The 15,901-nt window shown below is 30.7% G+C and overlaps 1 protein-coding gene across 5 annotated transcripts; it reads right to left on the bottom strand.

The window, feature by feature from the left end:
* Positions 1 to 15,666, bottom strand: LOC124543067 (protein angel homolog 2). Of its 5 annotated transcripts, XM_047121099.1 has the most exons (11): positions 15,425 to 15,572; positions 14,353 to 14,434; positions 13,974 to 14,261; positions 13,212 to 13,339; positions 12,761 to 12,912; positions 12,427 to 12,591; positions 5,325 to 5,536; positions 4,008 to 4,094; positions 2,940 to 3,060; positions 2,107 to 2,306; positions 1 to 300 (listed from the first exon to the last, which is right to left on the bottom strand). In XM_047121099.1, exons 3-11 carry the CDS (start codon positions 14,030 to 14,032, stop codon positions 147 to 149), a joined length of 1,278 nt encoding a protein of 425 aa, XP_046977055.1. In that variant the 5' UTR covers positions 14,033 to 14,261; positions 14,353 to 14,434; positions 15,425 to 15,572; the 3' UTR covers positions 1 to 146. The 5 variants fall into 5 exon arrangements, with proteins under 5 accessions (XP_046977055.1, XP_046977056.1, XP_046977052.1 ...); XM_047121100.1 differs by lacking the exon at positions 14,353 to 14,434 and having other exon boundaries at positions 15,527 to 15,666; XM_047121096.1 differs by having other exon boundaries at positions 13,974 to 14,434.
* Between the last annotated feature and the right edge of the window lie 235 nt (positions 15,667 to 15,901).

The raw sequence follows: 15,901 nt of genomic DNA, 5'->3' as shown, positions 1-15,901 counted from the left end.
ACGGTATGAGACAGATATCAAATTTCATAGCCAATGGAAATCATCACCAAACTTAAAAATTAAGAACCCGTTTCAAGAAACAGACATGTTAAACGGATGTTACAATAAAACAATAATATAAAGACCTTTTGGAATCTGAATTAGTTTTACAGGGAAGACATGGTAGGTTTGATTTCGAATAGCGCTGCGAGGGCGAGATGGTCGGAGCCGTATTGGTCGTTTGGGAGTCTTCCGAGGACGTCACACTCTCCTTCCGAAGGTAGTCGAAGCCTTTCCAAGAGCTTGAGGGATTTGCAATGACTGAAAAGGTTACGTGGGATCGTTTAAAACAAATTCGCTTATATAAGCATAAGTGACCCCATATTTTTGTTCATTGAAACAAAATAAAATACTTCAAATACGTACGTATAACAAATAATAAACTTTGTGATCGTAATAAGAATCAGTATTAAGATCAGAAAATCATGAACTAGTCTTTTCTTATTATAAATATTAAGCGCGATTCACATAACTAAATTGTTTATTAATATTGTGTTTAATACATCAAATAATAATATGAAATGATTTTAGAATATTGTTTTATTAATGGATGATAGTTTGGTGATTACATGATAGTAATCTTAAATAATTATATACTGATCACCAGGTAATCCGCTTAGTGTAATATTGACAACACAGCAACGTAACGTTACCAATAATTATCAGCTCGAGTCTAGTATTAGACGATAAAAACAATTATCCGGCGCTATTTTTATGCCTACAAAAAGTAATATGCACCTTTACTAACTGTTAGCATATAAATGTTTTCACTGATCTGTATGTCACTATAGACAACCTTATTAAAAGTTTTCTATTTTTAACATTTTTACACAGTTTTATAAAAAAAATCTAAATGTAATTTGTCACTCACATTAAACTATAGTCTGTTCGCGTTAAGAATGCAGTGAGTTGTCATTGTTTACCGGGTTTACTCCGGCCCCTGACCAATCAAATCTTTTTTAACAGCAGGGTGAAGGTGAATGCATATTTGTGTTAAAATTCCAATAAATTATATTTGTATTAAAGACTATACATAAAATTAATTTAAAAAATACACATTAAAGTAAAAAATCGAAATTAAGTCATTAATATTTTAATTACTATTACTAGTGTCGTCGTTAGTATTTATAATAAAATAATTTTCTGCAGCGAGTTCCATAACATCATATAAATCCCACATAGCAATTTCTTCTTGTAAGACGTGGTCGCAGCATTTCTCATACGTTTATTTTTACAAATTGGTGAGGTATTATTTTTTTTAAATATCAGTTAATAATAATAAAAATTTAAATAAATGAATAATTTAAATATACAAATTAAATAAACAAATTACTTGTGAACAACTTATATCACTCCTAAGGTTTCTGCTTAATAGTAAAACCAATAGCTACCACTGATAGTCATGTTAAATCCCTTTTGGCCTCGACTGCGTCACCGAGGTGTTTAATCGACAAAATTCTTAACACTAGGTACCTATATACAATCGTTGCGAATCTTGCCATCGCAATGTAGAAATTTACATATTTTGACATAACGTCATCTTGTAGCTATAGGTTACATTAATTATTATACGTGTACAGCTTGAATCAATTAAATATAAATATATAAATAAACAATATTTAAATTATAAAAATATCAGTAATAATTAATTAAATGTGAACTTGACTTTGTAATTTGAAAAGATTTGATTGGTCAAACGGTTCGGAGTCAGGCCGGTAAACAATGACAACTCACTGCATTCTTAACGCGAACAGACTATAATAAATATTCAAAACTGCTCTTTTAATTGTTTTGACAATATCACCATGTTATACTGTGTAATATGACATACTCGTATGATATATTTATTTGAATATAATTTGGAAGACGTTAAAATGACTTCTGTTGTAAAGCATACAACCTGGTGGACTATGTAGGTACATTGGTCAACAAACATTAATAATTATAACAAAGATTAATAATTACACTAATTAAATAATATCATAAAAATCACATCTAAAAAAGGAAAGTAGGTATGTTAAAGAAAAAATTAAAACATAGTAACTAAATAAAAAAATAAAATCATACCTAAAATAAATATAATCGACGGTGATCCAATAATCTTGGAACGTGGTAGCCTCTAACCGACCGTCACTTTTCACTGTGTTGTAGACCGATGTCAATTTCAAAGGGTGACCGATCGTCCCGCTATTGAACATCTCGCTGTGATCCGGGATCGGAGACGTGTCTTCCCTTTGAGTGTTTATCGAGTAATCGGAATTGAATATCTGTAGGAAGGGGATAGAGGTTGAACTTTACACATTACATTGTTTTGAATCTCTCTATCTTTCTCTCTCTGTATCTCTCTCTCTTTCTCTTACTTTTTGCTATGATAATTTAATTTATATTTTTCATTTCAATATTTAACTTTCATATTATATATAAGTCTTATTCATTTTATTTTATTAATTCCATTAATACCGTTTGTTTCAAATGAAATAAATAACAAAAAAAACAGACTAAATATGATATAAATAAATCATCAATGTTAGAGTAGTTACTAGTTACTTCTTCTAAGGTTAGTGTGTTCTGTTAACACACGATGAAAATTAAATCAATTGCTTATCAGCGCTTACGTTTGTTTTATAAGTGTAATAATACTACTCTTATATCAAAATCATTACTGATTTAATTCCCATGAAATAACATTTAAAAAAAATATGCGTCCCACCCCTAAGTTCATCTCGAAACGTGAAAGTTATGGTACTAAAAAATCTGGCTTACTCGCAGTATATCTCTTCATACATTATATACGTATAACTGTGGCATAGTTGTTGCCTATTTTCGATTGATGTGGCTATGCGTTAAATAAAAAAGATAAACAGACAAGCAAACTAATAAAAACTAAAACGAAATCGAACCTTTAGCATACTGTAATCGGGAGCGATCCCTTTATGCCTGTTCAAATAGACAGAAAGATGTTGACAGTTGTCAGTAACGCCAATTTTCTTCCAGTCTGAATTATCCCTCAATGCACCAGCCCTGTAAAATAAACTTTATTTATAGAGTCATAAAAGTTAAATTCGCAAATATCTTCTTAATAGAAAGATCTTGCAGAAATGAATGTATTATAAATATGAAATTTTCGAAGATTTCAAAAATGGTAGGATAATAGGCGTTGAGATGGCCCAGTGGTTAGAACGCGTGCATCTTGACCGATGATTGCGGGTTCATATCCAGTCAAGCACCACTAAATATATGTGCTTAATTTGTATTTATAATTCATCTCGTGCTCGGCGGTGAAGGAAAACTTCGTGAGGAAACCTGCATGTGTCTAATTTCATTGAAATTCTGCCACACGTGCATTCCACCAACCCGCATTGGAACAGCGTGGTGGAATATCTTCCAAACCCTCTTAATGGAAGAGGAGGCCTTATCTCAGCAGTGGGAAATGTATAGGCTGTTACTATACTTTACTTTTACTTTAATAGGAGTTCACTACCCTCGAATTTCGATTTCATTGGACAAAAGTGATCGTTGTAGCTAAAGATACTCCTTATTTTAACAGCTTTCTGCACGTAAAAGTCCCGTCAAAATCAGTCCAGCTGTTCCAGAGATTAGTCAGAACAGACAGACAGACAAACATTTTAAAAATATTAATTTGCTATATGCACCGTATATTTCAATATTACAAACAGACACTTCAATTTTATTACATGCATTATATATAATATAAAATAATCATTACAAGATTAAATAAGTGCTTGAAGGTGTAACAAAATGAATTAACTTAGTAACGAATTCATACACATGTTTATGATTTCTGCTTTATAAATTTAAAAGCGACAATAAAATACACTAGCTATCGTATTCAAATAAAGATCTATTTTGCATTAAGATTACATACAAAAAATCTTCCCATACATAGTGACGAAACAGCTTTATTTATATGTTAAAATTAGCAACAATGTCAGTAACGAAATCATTACCTAATATGCCCTTTGTCTAATAACTTTATAACTGCACTGTCTGGACTTGAATTAAAATCTCCCGTCAGGATTATTGGCAAATAGGACCTGAAAAACGAAAGCAAATTAGTACAGTCAGTGTGAAGATAAAAAACATTATTCTGTCAATGGATATTTTTTACAATAACTCGTAATGCTTTTGAAAATACTATTTCTTTAACAACACATAATTTAAGTAACAGTATTTGTGTGTAACTGCAGTCCATATATATATTATCAATAACATTGGAAATAACTGTTAACGTCTTAAAATAACAATATTCTTATTTAAGAACAAATATCAGGCCATTATTTTAATTTGAAATAGAGTATTACAAATAATAATATGATGACAATTAATGTAATTTTCATGTTAGATATAGACAATATTTCTGTTTTCTATTTAAATGTTTATATTTGAATAATATACAAGCCTGTATATATTTTTTCAAATATATATCATAATTGCAATCATATTTATCTTTGATGACGTCTGGCCATGAAATCAATTCACATAAAATGTACAATATATTTAAAGATATATAAATCCATTTAAAGCCAACCAATTATACAAAAGAGTTCTTAGAAAATCGTTTATTATATTATATGTTTATACTTCACAACCACAATCGTGGTGAAAACTCGAAGTGCAAGTAAAAGTATAAACTCAATCACTTTACAACGTCAAGGCAAAACTTTATGTACACTAGACTATGGTCGTTGTCGCTCTTGACTCAATTTAACGATGCTTTCTCAGTGCATAGTAATCTCGAAAAGTTCCAACATTTAGATCCCATTCGTGTTAAAGCTATCTATACAATATGTCTTCGCGGTAACGCTCCTGCTTCGTCTTGATTAGACGGTGAACTTCATAGAATCTTCAGGATTTAGATCTGACCTGGATATCCTTGACTACAGATAAATCTATCCACCAAAAAATTCTCGTTAAATAAATTAATTTATAATCAAATAAATGCAAAAACTATTTATTCAGATTAAGCCGTTCGCTACTAAAAATGTATTCATACATATACAACAAGGCGTACGAGACGAAGTTCCTTCTTATTCAATAAAATCAAAAATAATTAGGTATTACAAAAATTAAATATTATTGTTTATTTTTTATACACAACAAGTATTATGCATATTGATTCCAAGAAATATTTGGTTCAACCCCGTAGTAGTAAGTCAAAATATCAGCCACAGAAAGGATATGAATCTAAGTAAGAAATTACTCATACAAATATTCTGTCATATTAATTTGACACATAAAAAAATACAATTGTTTCCAATACTCACCCTTTTGCGCTACTATCGTAAGCAAAGCGGTCGATTTCTGCCAAGAGTACTTGCATTTGTGCCAGGCGTACATCGGTTCTCTTAGGATTATACAAGAGGTGGGTTGTGGCGACCACAATGGGTGTACATGGCGACGCTTTCGGTCGTAATTTCACCATTAGTCCTATGTTGTCCCGGTTGAGGATAGGCATTTCTGGCTGATAGTACTCCACCTGAAATAAAGTCATTATATAGCCTTTTTTTGTTTTTGATAAAAAAGTTATTGGCTCAACCTATCCAGAAATTAGCAGGACAAACAGTCAGACAGACAGAAAAATATTGAAAACAAAATACTTAGGTATATGTACCGTGTATACACATGCATTTAGTAAAAAACGGTTACTTTAATACAACAAGCAGACATTCCTATTTTATTATTATTTTATGTATATATAGATGAGATATACTTAAGACTAATTTAATAAAAAAATACATCGTGAGTGTTTTGATGTTGACTATTTTACATAACATTAAAAAGTAAGGTAGGTAATGCATATACAAGAAAAAATACAATTCCTTAAATTTGTTATATTAAGTCCAACAATAATGAATCGTTAAAACAGACTTTTTGCCCACTGCTGAACTAAGACCTCCCTTTGAGGAGAAGGTTTGGAACATAATCCACCACGCTGTTCCAATGCGGTTTGGTGGAATGCACATATGTCAGAATTTCGATTAAATTAGACACATGCATGTATCCTCACGACGTTTTCCTTCACCAATCATTCATTCTTAACACTTAATAGTGCACAATATAGCTGAGTTATGAGCTAATCATGAAATACGTAAATCTAAGGTCCCTAGCGCATGGCGAATTTTAAGCGAGCAGACGACGCGCGTATACGCGTTTCAAACGAGATTTGAATGCAACCTTGTAATGCATATAAGCGATCGAGCGATCAGAAGACGAATTACTACGCGTAAACGAATAGATACATCGATACAGATGAGCTGTGACTTTCATGTTTTGGTGATAAACTCAACCTTAGTTGTACAATGGCTTCAATTAAGACAGACTCAACCCGTCCTCTGGGCTTTTGTTCGGCCATCAAACGAGTTTCGAACGCGCTTCATACGCGCGATGATAATTAGTTCTATATATTATTGTTTGTAAATATACGCTTTTTAAGCTTAGCGTGCAAAATACAAAATACCTTGCTCAAAATAACTTTCTCAAAAAATATCTATCACTTTTGAACTATAAACAAATAGCAAAAGTAAATAGTAGGTACGAATTTATTTAAATATAACGGCCAAAGTTCTTTTTTTTTACTTTTTTTGCTACTACTTTTACTCATCCAAGCATGGAAAATTGTGAACGAACATAGTGATTTCAAGCGAAAAGAGTTTATACAGAGGCAATTTTTTGTTCTATTAGCTCCAAGAAAATAAATCTTAGGATTATATGATAGGTATATAGCGGTATCCGCTTTTCATCAGTTATTTTAACGTGAAACCTTCTTTATACAAAAATATACCACTATTCAATAACAGCAGTTACTCACTAATATGTTTTCTCAATGTCAAGGGATGTTATATTTTACTTTCCATGATTACTAAGAAATATATAACGCATTTATTTATGTACGGGGTGACCACTTGAAACTAGTAGCTCATTTACTCGCGTGCTGGCACGCTCTATTTTATATTATTTCAAAATAACTCCTGTATAATCACGTTATTTACGTGTATTTAAACGCTTAAAATATATAAATTATTGTTCCAATAACACGGTAGTATTTATCGAGGGCGGAGAGCTCGTCTTTTTCGTACAGTTAACAGTACATGTCAAAGAATTCGAATTACAAAAAAAACTTAGTACGTGCGAAATATAATGCGTATATAACTTAATATTTAACGATGATTTCAACATTTTTATATAATACTAGCTGAACCAGCGGATTTACTAGCGCCAAATTTAAAAAACTTTACCTATAGCACGCAATGTGTTACCTCCCATATTTTAATTGGGATGAATTATAAAAAGTAGCCTATTTATTTCCCCGGGGATTCAAACTATTTCCATACTAAATTTCATCAAAATCGGTTCAGCGATTTAAGCGTGAAGACGTAACAAACAGAGTTACTTACGAAGGTATACTATTAGTTTGGATTTTTTAATTGCATAATTATATTCGCTTTGCCATTTTGAACAGATTTCCACAGTAGTGCATATACATATACAATCGCAAACACTTCAAATATAAACAATATATATTAGCTTTTATGCAAATTAATTTATTTAGAATAGTAATATTGAACCAAGCAATAAATTTCCCGTGACAAAGCGCAAGGATAAAAACAAAGACACATAATGATTTTTATAGCATTCATTCCAACCTAAAGTACTATCAAATATTATTTATTGATTAAATCTATACACTATTATACCAAAAAATAATTTTAGTTGAAACAGGTTATTATTAAAAAAAAAAAGTTTAAGACAAAAACGCATTAAAACTATACATAAATCACGTAACTATAACCTTTTAACGAATATACATCAAATGGGAATCGAACCCGTGCATTACGAACATACGTGATAGTTTAAAATGTGCTATTTTAAAATAAAAATATTAAAAAAAAGACAAATTATTAGCAAAACGTTGATATACATATATCATGTAGCATATAGAAAAAACAGAAACATCGTGAGGAAGTTCCTTTTTATAGTAATTTGTGTTGTTACCAAACGTGCGACATTAACAGATTATTACGTCGAAAATTTCCGCCCGTTCTGTGCAAAAATAGACACAAACTGACGACCAATACAGAGACAAGTTAACATTTCAAGGATTAATCATGAAATTTAATGAGAAAACATTTGTGAACATACAGCGGACGGTCAAATGGGCCAACTGATCGAAAGTGGTCGCAATTATCATTGACAGACGCCAAAGGATTTTTAATCATTTATTATATCGCCAATTCGCCACAGACTTTAGGTATATTGGTCCCATGTACCCGTAGTTCATTGACCTTTCATAACGAAATAAACTAAGCATTGTTATTCAGCGGCAGATTATATAATGAGTGCGTGCAACTGCTGAGCAATAAATAGAACTCTTAATCTTAACGAGCATAGCAAGCAAGCTATTTATATTATTACATTTGAATCATCCCTTGTATCATAGAAGAGCCGAGATGGCCCAGTGGTTGGAACGTGCACCTCAACCGATGATCGCGGGTTCAAACCCAGGCAAGCACAAATTAATATTGATGTGCTTAATTTGGCCTTATAACTCATCTCGCGTTTGGCGGTAGGAAAACATCGTGAGAACACCTGCATGTGTCTAATTTTCATCGAAATTCTGTCTGTTTATTCCACCAACCCTCATTTCCACAGCGTGGTGGAATATGTTTCAACTTTCTCCTCAAGGGAGAGGAGGCTTTAGACCAGAAGTGGGAAATTTACAGGCTGTTAATGTAATGTTGTATCATAATGAATAGAAAATAAGTACAGCTTTCATTTTCATTTTATTTTTCATACCTATTGTTTTGTCTGCCTTGGTATTAACAGTACATTGGAAATATTAAATTAATAGTTTTGCACAGCTCGCACTCTGACTGGCATTAATAAAAATCGCAACGCATTTAAATGTCAAGCGTTATTTTAATTACATTACATGAACTATATCAACAAGTATCATCAACATCTGACTACGTAAAATTTATAATTTTAAAACACTTATGTGAAAAAGTTTACTAAAGCTAATAAATCTCGCAAGCAGCTTGATATTTTTAAATGTAATTAACGATATAAACTAATTGATCGCAAATGCGGTTTCTCTCCACGATTTAATGAAAATTCAACACAGTTAATGATATTAAAATTTTCATTTGATGATATTTAATGAACAAATGATGATCATCAAACGTTTTCGCTTTGCATAGATAGATAATGCCTACAAATTAAAAAGTAATTAAAAAGTAATCCAAGCTTTACACAAAAATTGTTTAGTACCGAATGAAAAAAATGAATACTATAAAAGTATATATTTTGGGAAACAAAATGGCGTCTAGTTATAATATGACACCGATGGCGCCGTAAAAAAGATTATAATTCCTTGATTGAGTTATTATGTCTCAGTGCCTGTAGTTACACTCTCTCGCTCACCCTTTATTCCGGAACACAACATATAGTGCAGCAATACATTTGAAGTAACTTTTTTATTGCGCTTCTAGTGAAAAATGTATATGACAGACTTTCATACAATCTTTTAATCCCCACGATGGCTCTACTGGTGTACAATTTCAAAAAATCACATTATTCATAGTATAGCACAGCAAACCCAATTAGCCCATCAGGGGGCGAATATAAAAACTCAAATTATTATATAAATCGATTCAGCAATCTTTCACATTTATAATATCAATATAGCAGTATATAAAACTTATTTGATATATTAGAAAAATACATTAACAAAATTAGTCTTAACGAAGATAATTTTAATCACGTATCAACAACAATATTGTATTAGAGCGCAAACAAAACGTCTCATAGTATTCAAATTACGTCAATTTAGCATAAGTATACAGTTCAATGAACTCTATTCACTGAACAGCGACAATAAATACACACGAATCAATATTATACTAATGTAGTCATTTCTTCAAACCGCAAAGCAAAAAGTCGCTCTTTCCAGAAGACCAAAATATGAAATTAAAAAAAAAAACCTAAAGTTACATTCAAATGTTCAAGCTGAGATGGCCCAGTGGTTAGAACGCGTGCATCTTAACCGACGATTGCGGGTTCAAACCCAGGCAAGCACCATTATGTATATGTGCTTAATTCGTGTTTATAATTCATCTCGGCGGTGAAGGAAAACATCGTGAGGAAACGTGCATGTGTATAATTTCATCGAAATTCTGTCACATGTGCATTCCACCAACCCGCATTGAAACAGCGTGATAGAATATGTTCCAAACCCTTTCCTTAATGGAAGAGGAGGCCTTATTTCAGCAACAAATGTTCAAACAAAGCAAAATTCGCTATTGCATGTTTCAATAAAAACAATGTGTAAATATTTTCATTATTTATTGCATGGCTATGAATATCGTAAATATTATTTTACATAAATAACCTTATTAAACTTCGATTAAGGCGTCAATATATATTTTATTTATTAATCGTGATATAATGTGTTTTCATATTCTCTTCGTTAGATAACGGCTATTATCTCTGATAATGACACTTTAATATACAATATAATTTTAAATCTCCAACATACGATTACAATTATCAATGGAAAGTTATTATAGTAATATTCCTAACAAAGATCAAAACAATATGCAAATATGACATTCGCTATGCATTAATAAATAATTCGCTTGATAATAAAATGCGTGAACTACATGCGCACGTATTATTATTTAAAAAAAAACATCAATAAATATAAATAATAATAATAAATATGAGACAACATCACATACATTACTCTGATCCCAATGAAAGTAGCTGAAGCACTTGTGTTATGGAAATCAGAAGTAACGACGGTACCACAAACACCCAGACCCAAGACAACAGAGTAAAGTAATGGTAATCTACATCGACTCGGCCGGGAATCGAACCCGGGACCTCACAGTGGCGTACCCATGAAAACCGGTGTACACACCACTTGACTATGGAGGTCGTCAAATGTAAAATAAGAACAGAAACTTATGTCCCCAAATATGCATGTTGTTGTGTATATATTCATATCGCTTAATTAATAGTTTTAGAACGAATATTTGTCAACGTAGCGTCGCAAGGGATAAGAATTGATGTTCGTGTTTTATCTTTTGTTTTTGTACGTCGCTTCATTTATGAGAGATAAGCCCGCTCAAATCTTAGACGTAGTAACAAGTTATAATATTTAACACGCTCCCAGTACCTTCGAAAGTTACATTAATATACCAATTATTTATGTAAATCTGGTGACAATAAAATAATACATAATAATCTTATTTTATCTACAACCCATTTTTTAGTATGAATTTAATTAGATATTGTTTCGTTTTCATTATTAGAATTTACATAGAGTCAATAACAGTCCTGTATTTTGTAACAAACATTTCGTAGACATTTGTTACATTTAATCTTTAATTTTGATCTTCCATTTAGTGTATAAAATGTTTAAGTACAATTTTGCGTGAGTCGCGTTAAAAACATCAGCTATCTGTATGTAGGCAGGCGATTTGAATAAAGCTACAAGTTCAATACAAATATAACACAATTGTATAACAAGATAAGCGATAAGTCGTCCTTCCACATACATTTACATTCAAAAGTACAAAGCGGTTATCGATTTAGGTAATCATTCGACCCGACCCGACGTAACGAATTAGCGCGTTTCATACATAAACGTGTATTCATATTTCAACATAGTTGAGTATTTTAAATTGCCAAAAAACCGTTTACATTTTATTACCATCTGTTGATTTCATTTCTAGCTCATAAAGCTACAAACCTCAAGGTCATAGGTTCAAATCAATAGTAAGTTCAATGAGGGTAGTTGGGTATTTGATCGCATTGGATCGGAGTTAGTAAGCTAGCAGTTTTATATTCCTTTGCCTCCGAATGCACGTAGGTCGTAGTTTCTGATTCAGTCAAAATTTAGCTACTTTTTAATTTTGTTTATTCACCACTCTATTTAGAGCTGCGTTATGTAACAAACTTCATGCTCCTGCCTTAATACAAGAGGTCTTTGCCCAGCAGTAGGATGTTAAGGGACGTATTATTGACTACTTAGTAATTATAATGAGAACGCGTTTGAGCATTAATAGTATTTGGTATAGAACAGGTTTGTTTTTTATTTGTCTGGCTGGATTTTATTGGTCCTCGTGAGGAACTATGAGCGTACTATTTCTAAATCACTTTAAAACATCTTTCGAGAGAAGTAAAATATAAGGCATCGTTATTGTGCATTATCTAAATTACATACCCGTTTTTAAATTACGTAATGTAAATAAATAAATATTAATAATTAATTATTCCTATTAAACTGAATTACGTGATACTTACGTGACTTGTGTAAACATATACTATTAACGTACATAATTTCACGTAAAAAATATTACTTACGGTAACATGATCGAGCATGTCAAAATGACACTGCTTGAAATAAATCGCACAGCCATCATGTCTGTCACCAGTCTTCTGCTTGTATATACCAAAATATCCCAGCTCTTCCAATTTTACATAGAAACTACTCAAATGGGATACTTGTACCTCTTGAAGGCATAAAATCTGTAATAAGTTAACATTTACTTTGATAACATTTAAAGTAAACATTACTACAATGTTTAATGTGTACACTGTATTTAATTTATTAAAGACTGAGATGTATTGGTGGTACGAAAACATTGTATTGAATTATAAATACAGTGTTTAATTATTTTTTCATGTGAGTACTTACATCAGGTGATAAACTTAAGATCTCGTCGTAAATCCTGGCAGAACGAACTCTCCATTTAAGATTCCTAGGCGAGCATTCCTTATAGAGATACGGGTGGCACTCGAGTAAATACTGCGCCAGGACATTGTAGGACATCACTTTAAATCTATAACCTTCAAATAAAACGAAAATATAGAATAACCTTAGTTTTTAGACAAGCTTAATTGAAAACACATATCTTTATGGTATGGAGTTGAAATTTAATATTATGTTAATTCAGTTCAGCTGACATTATATTTCTATTCTTATATAAGATTGATCTCATATATAAGATTGATCTCATTTTACACCCATGATTGGTTCCAGACGTAACAATTCTTTTATACAAGTTATTGTCGACTCAATTGTAAAAGAAATAATTAATATTAATTACAGTACAAATTTACATAATTATATAATTTTTGACACTTACCGTTTGATTTCTCATTATTAGTTCCTGCTGACTCCCATATCCGGAAATCAGTTGGTACATTACATGATGTATTGTTGCATGAACTGGACTGTTTCCGCCATTCATTGGAAGTATTAACTTCCTCTGAACTGAGAAAGATACTACTTATAATATTTGCTTATTTTAGACATGTGTATATAATTTAGTTATAACAAATGGTATAATTTAGAAAACATTACCATTTGGTTTTTTGAAAACATAACAACGACTAATAAAATCTGATATAGCTCTATCTAATTTCCCATATATAAGTAGATAGATAACTATTGTTAACTAATTAATTATGAGTATAAATTCTAAGATGATTGCATGTTATGTCAATATTATGTTAATTAATTACAACATTGTTTATAATTTATATTATAACTTGGAATGATCAATATTATGTTTTATACACTTATAACCATGCCCTGTTATTGAAGGAGTTAGTTGAATTAATCTAGACATTGTTTGTAAATAAATTAACTGTAAGAAACTAGAGTATGTTAATAACATAGATCTTTTTCCAATAAACAGTACCAAGATAGATAAAAATAGTTTATACATTACAATCTATCAACAATTAGTACTATGCATTTTAAATCATTAAATCTAAAACTTTACTAGCAAACATGTAATGAAAATTTAACTTATTATTATTAAATGTTATGATAACCTCTTTATTTTCATAGTCAATGATGATAAATTAAATATGTATAAATTTAAACAAAATATTTAGCTTACATTTCAAATTGTCCTCCATAGCTGATGTGATTCAAAGTAGGTTGCAATGACTCACTCATTTGCTTGGGTATCTTTGCTACATTGGAATCAACATACGATTTCTTGTTCCGAAATCTCTTCTTTATATTGGCTAACAGCCGCCACTGTACACCGGAGCAAACAATAGGATTGAGCAATGATTGCTGACTGTTCCATGTAAAACATGTCTTTCTTTTACAGCTTAAATTTGTAAACTGTTTCACAACAGTTGAATAATGATTAATATTCTCAAATGTGAGTCTTGAGTATCTGCAAAAATGGTGTGTCAATTTCAGCATAGCTTTACAAATATCAGGAAAACATAGTATAAAAATGTAACTAGCTTAGCTAGAGCCCAAACATGATTAGGAGACTTCTATTTGTCACAAAATTTTATGAGGTTGGTGGCATGGAATTTGCTCTGTGATGTCTATTTTTGTAGGCTGTAAAGAAAGAAAGAAAGATTATTTTGGTATCTTGTTAACCATAATCTATAATTGTAATTAAAGAAAGTGTCTTCAATTATTTCTATGCAATAAATAATTAGGATTTCAAATTTTACTGTTTTTTTTTTTTAAATTTGCTAATTAAATGAACTGTAGCATTTTTGTAAATAAAAGTGATAAAAAAAATAACATGTATACTCCAGTTGCAGAACAAGAATAATTTTGTATGTTGACCAGTGATAAAAGTGGAGTGCTATTGCCATATTTTTCCAACCTTTTTCTTAAACTCATTCTTTAATCCATTGGATTAAAATATATATTTAAAAGAGAATTGGAACATTATCTTTAGGATGAACCCAATATTATTCAGAGCATGTTGTTGTAAATTTAATATTTGATTAATAAAACTGTTGATCACTTCATAAATTAAAGTGACAAGCAAAACATGACAGCTTCACATACAATTGGAAAAAATGTTTATGTATGTTTACTAGCATGATTTTTAAATTTTCCTCAAGCAATAATTAAATACGTAAATTTTAAACATGTTCAGGGACCAAATACCATCGTTTATTTGAACAGGTATACATAAAGGAACTTATTACATACCCACTATTATCTAGAATAATTATACAATGTAGATTTTATTTTTCCTCTCTTAAAAATATTTTAAAATTCACATAATATTATCTAAAAATGTTTAAACCCTTGGCTATTGGTAAAAAGGTCAAAATTCGAAATCATTCTTGGTCCGCGACAGGGTACACATATTACTACATTATAATTTGAAATTTCTAAAATTCATTTTGTGGGGAATCTGTCTTTTATCTTTATTATTAAACCTTGAATTAAAGAAGTTATATAACTTATTAGCCTTTCTATCACAAAGAAAAAACAAAATTGAAAGCAAAAGCATATGTCAACACCATTTATAATTTTACCATAAAGGCAATATAACAATTAACAACATAAATAAAATAAACTTACATGGATGTAAATAAAGCCATAACTCAAAAATTTAATACACAAAGAGCAAAAACCATGGCAAACACCTAAATTCTACAAATACATTTTTATTGACCCACCGACCTTTCCTATCGCATTATTCACAAATAATCGCTGTCACACTTTATTCAACAGATTACAAATAATTATGCGCAAAAGATCAAAATAAGTAGATACTGCAAAAAGTTTTAATGTAATTTGCTTATACCGTTAATATATTTTGTTTATTGATGTATATTTTTGTATTTAAGGTAAAATACAACCACGGGACGAATTAATCATTTAAAGGGAACCAAACAAAACAAAATAGAATATTCACATAATAGTAATAGTTTATCCTTGACTAGTTTCTATCGATACGATTGGCTATAATGCGAAGTGTAACAAACCATAGCAAGCAAATAAACTCATTTTCGCATTTATAGTACTATATTAGACATTTATTTTATTACAGGATGG

This window comes from Vanessa cardui, chromosome Z, assembly GCF_905220365.1.
Source record: "Vanessa cardui chromosome Z, ilVanCard2.1, whole genome shotgun sequence".
NCBI lineage: Eukaryota > Metazoa > Arthropoda > Insecta > Lepidoptera > Nymphalidae > Vanessa > Vanessa cardui.
Note: the sequence above shows the minus strand (reverse complement) of the source record. Positions and strands in the feature narration are given on the sequence as shown.